The sequence below is a fragment of the Etheostoma spectabile genome, chromosome 20 (genome assembly GCF_008692095.1).
Source record: "Etheostoma spectabile isolate EspeVRDwgs_2016 chromosome 20, UIUC_Espe_1.0, whole genome shotgun sequence".
Taxonomy (NCBI): Eukaryota; Metazoa; Chordata; class Actinopteri; order Perciformes; family Percidae; genus Etheostoma; species Etheostoma spectabile.
In genome coordinates this window covers 4,601,395-4,611,111 of record NC_045752.1, presented here as the reverse complement: position 1 = coordinate 4,611,111, position 9,717 = coordinate 4,601,395, and the positions used below count along the sequence as shown (strand labels likewise).

At 41.1% G+C, this 9,717-nt stretch overlaps 1 protein-coding gene across 1 annotated transcript in view; it reads right to left on the bottom strand.

Annotated features, from left to right (window-relative positions):
• LOC116669945 (RNA polymerase II elongation factor ELL) overlaps positions 1–8,110 on the bottom strand; it is an 8,865-nt gene extending 755 nt beyond the window's left edge. Inside the window, exons 1-12 of the mRNA XM_032500088.1 lie at positions 8,048–8,110; positions 7,755–7,985; positions 5,875–5,919; positions 5,625–5,746; positions 4,695–4,855; positions 3,271–3,578; positions 2,577–2,701; positions 1,461–1,944; positions 1,291–1,372; positions 1,137–1,203; positions 801–972; positions 89–133 (exon numbers count right to left, since the gene is read on the bottom strand). Of these exons, the coding sequence (XP_032355979.1) occupies positions 89–133; positions 801–972; positions 1,137–1,203; positions 1,291–1,372; positions 1,461–1,944; positions 2,577–2,701; positions 3,271–3,578; positions 4,695–4,855; positions 5,625–5,746; positions 5,875–5,919; positions 7,755–7,889 (1,746 nt within the window). The 5' untranslated portion in view covers positions 7,890–7,985; positions 8,048–8,110. The remainder of the gene's footprint in view (positions 1–88; positions 134–800; positions 973–1,136; positions 1,204–1,290; positions 1,373–1,460; positions 1,945–2,576; positions 2,702–3,270; positions 3,579–4,694; positions 4,856–5,624; positions 5,747–5,874; positions 5,920–7,754; positions 7,986–8,047) is intronic.
• Between the last annotated feature and the right edge of the window lie 1,607 nt (positions 8,111–9,717).

The following is a 9,717-nucleotide window of genomic DNA, read 5'->3' as shown; positions in this document are numbered from 1 at the left end:
AAAAAGACTTAAGTTTTGAAGAGCAAAAGCGAGGAGTGGGGTTGCCCCATTCAGCAATCTTGGAATCAAGTCTTAAGAAAGTTGTTACCTTTTTAATTTTGCGATATTCTTGAAGAATCTGATTACGAACCGTCTGCAAGAGGAATCGATTGAATTAATACAAGTAGACATTTATATAACTTCCATAACGTTTGTTGGCTTTGCAAATATTTTATGAGGAAGGCAGAGCATTCAACACATTTGTTAGAGCTCAAGAACAAACAGTGAATGTAAACATAACTTTTGTTTGTTCAAAAGAAAACTCAACAGGGCACATTTAATGTAATAAAACAATGTATAATTACTGACATATTGATATTATGTGACCATATGCCGATGTTTAAGTGCCTTAAATTCTATAGTAAGAATTATATCCTAAGAAGCACCATTTAAGGTTACAATTTCAGAATAAAAATGTTTTCTTGGGGTATTGAACTAGGGGTTTTCTTTAGGGTTAAACCCCTGCTCAGTATGCTCTAAAAACAGTTATTATTTTTATGTTCACTTTATGTGTTACCTACAGTGCAACCACAGAGCTTATGACAGAATATAGTAGATTTCTCATTTATTATTTTTATGAAATAAAGACTGGAAAATGCAGGGGATGCAGGGGAGTGTTGCTCTAAACTAATTTGATGCAAATCATCTATTTAAAAAGCCCTCTACGGCTTTAGTAATTTGACAGGGTATCATAGTCCAACCGGGTTTTTGACCCTATTGAACAATAGCCAAAATAAATGTCTTCATGTTTTTTTTTTTACCTTGTATTTATGAGATTCGTGATGTAGCTGTTTGAGCTGCGTGTCGAGCTCCATGAACTGCCGCGTCACTCCGTCAATACGAGCATGTAAATCTCTGTACTCGCTGTACTCCGTGTTAAAGTCCTGCTTGTACTTCTGTCTCTGGTCCTGACTACAAATTGCTGTGTACTTCCTGTGTAGAGAACATAAAAAGGACCCGATGATCAGATCTGTAAAATACCCACCTACAGCATGCCATGTTAACAACCTGCAGAAGTTTTGAACTGCCAAAAATGAGGGGGGGGGAGCCTATTTGGTGCAGACACACACACAAGAACTAATAACAGGTGTGCTTACAGTAGATAGTCTGTTGTGTCATGGTCCACTTGAAGCACATTAGAGTCAAACAAAATTTCACTTGGCTCTGGAAAAAAAGAAACAATGTCACACCATTTGAAAAGCCTAAACAATCAACTCATAAAGTCACTCATCAACCGCTACCAGCGCTCACCTATGCAGTCCACCGAGACTTCACTGTTTGGATCCTCTGAATCTTTTCTCCGTTCCTTCCTGCCTCTCCACCTATCCTTCTCCTTGACAAACAAAAACAAAATCCCAGTTACCAATGCACCTCGTGACATGGAAAAACCTATAAAACTAAATAAAAAGGGGTTGTCTCACCTGATCTCTGTGCTTGTGTTTGCTCTTCTTCCTTTTGATTGTGTGTCTGCTCAGATCAGGCACTATGAGAGGGGACGGGGAGCGATCAGAGTTGGGTTGCGGGGGGTCTGCTGTGACTTCATGCCCTTCCTGAGCACAGGGAGTTTGGTGTAGCCTCTTTGCCACCTCTGCTTCCTGCTGACAGACTGTTGACAAGGAGCCAAAAAGCTTTCGAGGATCAAGCGAGTTCCTTTGCTCGTCGTTCCGTGTCGCTTCTGTGGCGTCTTTATCAGCCGCTTGCTCAGACGGCCTCACTGTTGACGTGTCACCGGCTGCTTTGCCAGACAAGCGGGATATCCTGGGCTTCTTACTCGCCAAAGGGTCAGTGTATTCCTCTGGCAGGGACGGTTTTGGACGTTGCGCTGGGGAGGAGTTGGGGGTGTCTCGCAGTGGACTGACCTGGCCCTCAGGAACGGTGAGGTTCTGTTGGGGTTGAAACAGTCTCCTGTACAGTAAAAGGAAGGTGATGCATTAACAATTTAAAAAGAAAAAAAAAGCTACACTTTGTTTTTTATATATGGTACTGTATAATCTCCACAGTTCTCTCACAACTACTCACACACGCACACTTACATCCCCACATCCTCATTTTATCTATATTCTGGTCATTTATTGTACGCCTTTGTTGTTTTATGTAGCCTTAGGTTGGCTAAATAAAACAGCTTATTTTTAAAAGCCAGTTGTTACTTGTGTTTTAGAGCTCTTGTCATTTCTCATTATACTTTTCCCCCCTCTCTCTTTCTTCTGAGAGTCCTTCTATAAAGCCCCTAGGAGTTTTCTTAATTTCCCCTGCACAATCCTTAAATTTTTATTTTTACATTTTTTTCCTTGTTGTGTTTCTGTTGCATTGATTGTATTGTGCAAATAAATACATTTAATTCAAATTAAATTTACCAGATGCTGTGGAAATGCAAACAAAGCCTTGAAAGAACTAGTATCTGAGGGCCCCACATTTCCTACAACTGTTTGGTCAAAATAACTTATTTGAGGATTTAACTATATTCTTTCCTTCTAAGTGAATGGAAGACATTTTCACACTATGAACATGGTGCCAAGTGTCTCAGAATCTTGCGTTACCTGACAAGGATTCGTTTCAGAAGCTGCTGGTCTCCTGAGCTGTAGCCTGGCCAGTCCTTGTGCAGCTCCTTATACAGACCGTCCTTTAGAACAAATGTGTTGTCTCGACTATTGAGCTGGCCAACCTGTGTGCAAATACACACACAAAATCAAATCAGGTGAGAAATATGTATCTTTGGAGAAAAAATTCATTGTCTTGATCTGTTTAAATTGTTTTCAGGGTGACATCATGTCACTACTGTGTAAAACGTGTCCATTTAATGCTTCTGATTCTGACATTTAGTGTCATAATAGTCTGGCATTGCTGGACCTGTCGCCACAGCACTGCGGCGGAAGGTCTAGTTAGTCCACACAACATTCAAGGATAGGTGCAAAATGTCCTCTGGTTTATTGGCATTTCTTTAAACCAATCACAATTGCCTCGGGAAGGAACTTGTTTGGTGGAAAATGTGCACAAAGGAAGGCAAGCTCTGAATTAAAATGCCTGTCGAGTTTGTGATGAGAATGAATTTCACTCAAAAAAAGATAAATATAAACCTGTAAATAAAACATAGATATATAGACTAGTGTCATAACTAAAAAAGAAAATTGCAAAATGACAGCCCTTGTATTTGTCTCTAAAGCTCCAAAAGGGTTCTTCTACTACTTTTAATGAGTACTGCACTTATTGGGGCTAAAAAGGAGAATGAATTACCTCCACCAGTACAGAGTCCAACATGTCTTTGTCTCCTGCTGTCAGTCCATCTTTCTGCAGCCTCAGGATGAGCTCAGGCCTCTTGTATGGCCTCAGAGCCAGCAGATGTGTCACTCTCTCTCTGAGCGGCCTCGCCTGCATGTCGCCCACGGCACTCTTCCTGTTTAAAGCGCAGGCACCCTTCTTTGGCTTGGACACGCCAACTTGGACACGCCTCTTAACGTTGCTGAGGAGAGACTGGGAAGATCGTCGGGGCTTGGTCAGGCTGGCCAGCGCAGGGGCCGGGGCTCGCACTGTTACCTTCTTGCCTGCAAGTGGGGAGGAAATCTCACATAAAAAGCAGCACTTGCCATATAAATCAAACATATGCTTGAGCATAAGGTAATCATCATCAAAAAAAGTAAGTTAACTTGTGCGGTAGTTTTTGTATTTTTTCTCTTAAAATGTTGCACGGTTAGAAAGTGACTAGGATGAACATAACTCAGGGTAAGAAAGGGTGTAAAAACCACTGTTAAAAAAAACAGCCTAGATCTGGCAAGATCAGACACCAGAGGAAGTGGCATAGGTGGATTGCCATTTTTGTCCTGTGGCAGAATTATGGATGATAAGAGAAAAGACGTCACTTCACCTCTAACAAAAACCCCAATAGGGATACAAGTATTCGCACGTCTCGGTAAGCAAAAGCTGCCATCTAATATAGTTGCACAAGCATGTAGTGAGTGAGGAAGTGTTTGTTCAGGCTTCCTCTGAACTGACAAAATCATCAAAAATAGAGTGAGTGAGTGAGTGAGTGAGTGTGTATTTACTGAAACAAGATGACGGTGGCTAAAATATCTGTTTAGAAGGAAGTGGTGGTTTGGTGGTTAGAAGAAGAAAGACAGTGGTGACAGAAAAAAAGCTAAATCCCTGGTTTTATCATGTGAATGTATATTTTGGTAGGCATGTTGTATAGAATACAGCCTCTGTATGTTTGTGTAGACTCAGTATCCTTTAAAATTACGTTATATATACAATAACTATATGTAGACACACACACACACACACACACACACACACACACACACACACACACACACACACACACCACACCACACACACAGAAACCACACACACACCACACACACACACACACACACACACACACACACACACACACACACACACACTTCTGTATGTGAATGTGTGCTATGTAGAAAGTATAGTGTTATTAGAAATTAGAAATTTACAAAAAAATAAATAAATAAAGACTGTTTCCATGTCACTAGTTTCGACACATGTTGCTATGGCAACCAATGCAATATGGCTGACTGTGGCTTGTATTTTATCCGCACAGTACACATTTGTCTTCAGGCCAGTCTTATTCCTTTGCTGGAGTTATTTCTTGCATAACCAAGAAGTCTCTGGATTTTGACTGTGTTTCCTACCCTGGAAGCGCCCCCCGTGTTTGATGACAATGGCCCCCCGGCTGCGTGTCTCCTCCTCAGCCTGGGCCATGCTTTGTCGAGCCTTATCGTACGAGTCATCTGTTGCGTTGACTGTCATTTTTTTCTGAATCACCCCGAGACATGACAGCTCCTCGGCAGCACTGAAAGGGGGGGGAGAGACAGCGAGTCAAGACAGCGATCTGACAGAGCTTTCAGAACTCCTTCTCCGCGTTATCTATGTGAAATGACTGACAATATGTGTTTGAGTGCGTCTCTGTTTGACTGCTGTTTTAGAAGTGTTCAGTTAGATGTATGCTTCTTCTTTCAGCTGTACTACTTTACTACCAAATACATGACATATATCTGTAGTTTAACATTATTACCCCCCCCCCCATGTGTCATTTTGGAAACAGCTCCAAAAGTTTGATTCAAACAGTAGATTTGATGAATACTTCCTTAATTTTTCACAACTCTTGGCATTTATTAAACTCACTTCTCTACATATCCAGTCTTCTTAGACCTGGACAGTCGGAACACCCTGGGTTTCTGGCATTTAAAAGAGTCTGGCAGAAAGATCTTACCAGCAGGGTGACTTTCAAACAGCAGTAGGGGGGCGGAGACATTTTCAAATATTGAAACTCTTCCAGAAGCTCAGTTAACTCTTAGTAAGCAAACATAATCACCGTGCACCAAACAAGCCTACAGCACTGATGAGTAGGTTTTGAATTTAGCACATAATCCCCATGCACCATTAGATGTGTGTACTTTTTAATGACATCGTCGTTTGCTGCCTGCTTTCCAATTTAATTTTGTACCTTACCATCTGATCAAGGTTAGCCTTCAGATCTGACTATAACAGACTGAATCTAACTTGTATTCAAAAAATGTCAAAGGATTCTGCGTTTTATATGATTTTTTGTTGTGTTTTACCCAGTGCTGAGCTGTTGGACACAGTCAAAGCTTCCATTTGGATTATCACGGGCGATGTTGGTCACGCCAAAGGTGAATGTCCTCAATTCATCTCTATTCTCTGAGCAAGGAAGGGTGATTCTCTGTGACATGAAGGAGAGAGAGCGACACAAAAAAGAGAAACAATTACATTTAACAGCTTTCAAATGGTCAAGCATGAGATGACATTATTGAATTAGGATATGTGAACAGGTCGAACAGTTCCTCTTACCCCTTTGTTGCCATTAAAACAGATGGTGGGACAGGAAGACAAACCCTGAAGAAAAAAAAGACAAATCATTTGATTAGAGTGTGTTACCAGAAAGCATGCACACACACACACACACACACACACACACAGAACTGAAAATAGACCACTAAAGACATCTGTAAAACATATAACACAGAGGATGTTTTGTAGTCTGTACAGCTTCTACAAGTGCTACATCCATTTTCATTGTAGTTTCATTGCTGCTTTTACTTTTCTGTCTGTAGGCTGTTGTGCTTCGTGTCTGTGCTGATCTTGAACGTAAAGAGGAACTCCAATTTTACCAATTTAAAGTCTGTTTACACGTATGAGAGGCTAGCACTGCACATGTGAAAAACTTGTATAAAGCCTTTTGTGGCTCCAGAGGGAGTTGAGGGGGGCTTTACACGATGACGATCGCACAGCGACGTTGAATTTCCGTGAATGGGCTCTGCAACGTGCTCGCTGGTAGATCATTTTTCCTGTCGCTCTGCATACGTCTTTTTTTCAGTCCATTGATGATGGATCCCTAATGATGACAAATATCTAAGATCCGCCTTGAGTGCTTCTTTTCCCCCTAAACACAGACAAGTTCAAAAAAGGGTTTTAACCAAATCATAATTTCAATTTTTACAAGAAATTAAGTACGCTACTCCACAATGTACCCCCTGGGATGTTCCCCTTGTGTATCATGTGCCAATTTAACAAATTGTATGTCATTTTAAAAAGGGGAAATGGCTAAGGTCACCCTAACCTCCTGCTCTAATAAATCAGCTTGTCACTTGAGAATATGGTGAACAGAGTAAAATAACAGCCTGACATCTTTCTCTCACAGGGGTGAATTATCCTGTAGGAAAGGGCAGAAATGAAAGTCCCAAAGTGACACGATTGCAGCACCGACGGAAACTATGTGATGGCTAGGCTCAAATTGACCTTTTCATAGAGAGGATTTGGGAGTCCACCTGTTGATGAGTCCAGAGAGTGAGGTGGCTGCCAGTACTCAGTTTGGCCCGGGCTACATGTAGATGTGTTTTTTTTGTCTCTGTGATCAGACCAAGTAGGTTATGAATAGACACACTTAAAGCTAAATAAAGAAACTAGATATATGCACAGCAACAGTCTTGCCTGCATGTTAAGGCTGTGTGATGAGGTGTTTTCCCCTCCTTCCTGTCTCATCATAACAGTAGGCTATTATGCGAAATCTAGAGGTATGACAGGAGCAGTGCGGTTTTCACCTTTAGTCAGAAAACTGATGGCTGGTAATTTCTTTGGAGAGGAGTTTCCTATCCGTGTTACTAGGAATAACTGAATAGAGGAAGTGTACATTAATGTTCTCTGCTCAGACTTCCTGCAGTCATTTGTGAATAAGTGGGTCAAATGCAAACCAAAATACCCTCCAAATAGCCATAGCCAGCCACACACACACACACACACACAAAGACACACAAAGACACACACACACACACACACACACACACACACACACACACACACACACACACACACACACACACACACACACACACACACACACACTTTCCTTTCTTCTCGACTGACATCCATAATACTTGCCAGCAGCTTGTAACGACTTAGCCAGCAGCTTGTTACAAGCATCACCACACACTGAAGCTGTTCCGCATTGTATTATGCAACATGTATTTCCACTTCATAGCTTTAAGCTTAAGGAAGGCTTGTATGAGACAACAACCGGGATGAACTTCGGCTGAAATGCACACAACCGCCTTCCTCGCCCGTTCTCCCCACTTTGTTTTTAAGTGAGGGTTCCCTTGACGAAGTGGTACAACAATATCAACCGTTACTGTACGTTTAAGTCGAGGAGAAATTGTTTTAAAAAAATAACCTACCTTGACGTTTTGAAAGGAGCAAATGGCTCTTGCCGCGCTGTCAGTGAGTTTGACATGAAAAACAGAGATGTTACCGCCACGGTTCAGTTTACCGCTGGACAGTTCATAACACTGGTTCTCTTTTAGCACCGACATCCTGCCGCGAATCCCCCCCTGCCAGGCTTGCTCCGGACCGAACAAATCTCACATAAACAAACCAACATTGGCGAGATAAACCAGAGAGAGAGAGACAGAGCGAGCGAGAGAGAGAGAGAGAGAGAGAGAGAGCGAGAGAGAGAGAGAGAGAGAGAGTCTAAACGGTTCAATGTGGCTGCTCCTTCGCCGCGCGCTATTCTGGAGTGGATCGCGTTACGTCATGACGGCTGAGCAGATTTTATTGGCCAAGAGACATAAATAAACCTTTACGTAGTACTTACGTAACCACTTCCACTTGTTCTGCCTTCCCTCTCACTATGCAAATTTTCTTTCTTTCACAGGGGCGATTTCTTTCGGGTAACTGTGAAAGAGCAGGCCCTTCAGCTTTCCTTAGTTGTGAATAAAATATAAAAAAGTTATAAAACCATAATAACTTTAAAAAATAAGTATTTTTTCTGGCTGAGTAAAAGAGTCTTTGGTTATGTTGCACCGATACCACAGTGTAGAAATACACTGTTACAAGTAAAAGTCATTCATTTAAAATGTTACTTGAGTAAAAGAAGAAAAGTTGAAGCATCAAAATATAGGCCTATTTAACGTACCATCTGTAAAAGTAGTCATTATGCAAAATGGCTTATTTCAGAAAAATATACAATACACTATATTATATCAATTAACTAAAATTATTGATCCATTAATGTACATACTCCTTTAATGTTACAGACGGTTTAGTTGGAGCTCATTTTAATTAATGTAGCCTTCTGAGGTGTAGTTTAATTTAGAATATTATATAATTCAACATTTATTTGTTGATTAGATTTTCCATTCACAATCTGTAACTAAAGCTTCAGACTGCTTCCAGTGGCGATTAAATAACAAGATTTATAAGACAAACTCCCAGAAAATTTGAGGCCTGCTCCAGCTCTCGAGAGCCTTTTATTGAATGAAATTTGTGACTATTGATTCATATCTTGCATTGCACTGTGACCGCACTGATTCTATTACCCTTTATTGTGTCCTAAACAGAAAAAGCCAAGTGAAATGCAATCTTGCACTCAAAAAAAGTCACTTTCACATTTTGCAATGTCATTGTATCATGCCCATACATGACATGTTTGCATGTTAATGATTTAGGGGAAATTAGATTAATATGCTTTCCTGGTGCTTTTGCACGCTGCTAATTATGTTAGCTCCAACTAATTGCTGTTTGACGTAGTTGCACATCTGCTATTTGAGCGTTGCTGAAGTGTTGCCAGGAGTTAGACAATCATTTAAGATTTATAGAGCGGTTGCTTAGTGTTTCACAGAGAACAAAAGACATGAAAAGTGAGAAACACAAAAGACTTCAGTTTAAAAAAAGATCACCTGATGCATGTGTCTGTGCATTTGATATTCAGTGTGTGCCTCATCTGCCTCTCTCTCTGCCAATGTTTAAATGCAGACGGGGGTCACATGGCGGGTCATAACTGTTCAAAGCTGACATATCAAAGGGCCTCTGGGTCTTTGTAGTGCAGTGTCTGCAACAGGTGACATTTTGGGCTCAAAACCATTTATAACTTTGAACACTCACTGTGTGACCGAACTTCCCCTCAACCCAGCAGGTACGGATGGGACACATGAGGACAGAATAGTGACAGAGGGACACAGAGACAGAGGGAGAAGATGAAAGCTAGTATCCTCTCACTTTATGTTCTGCAGTTTGCTGCAGGCCAGCGACATGAGGACCCTTCATCCAAGAGCCAATGTAAACCTTTAAGGATAAGATGAAATAATAGCAACAATGGAATGTACTCAGGATGACTGCTTTCTTCCTGTTTGTTGAAGGGGA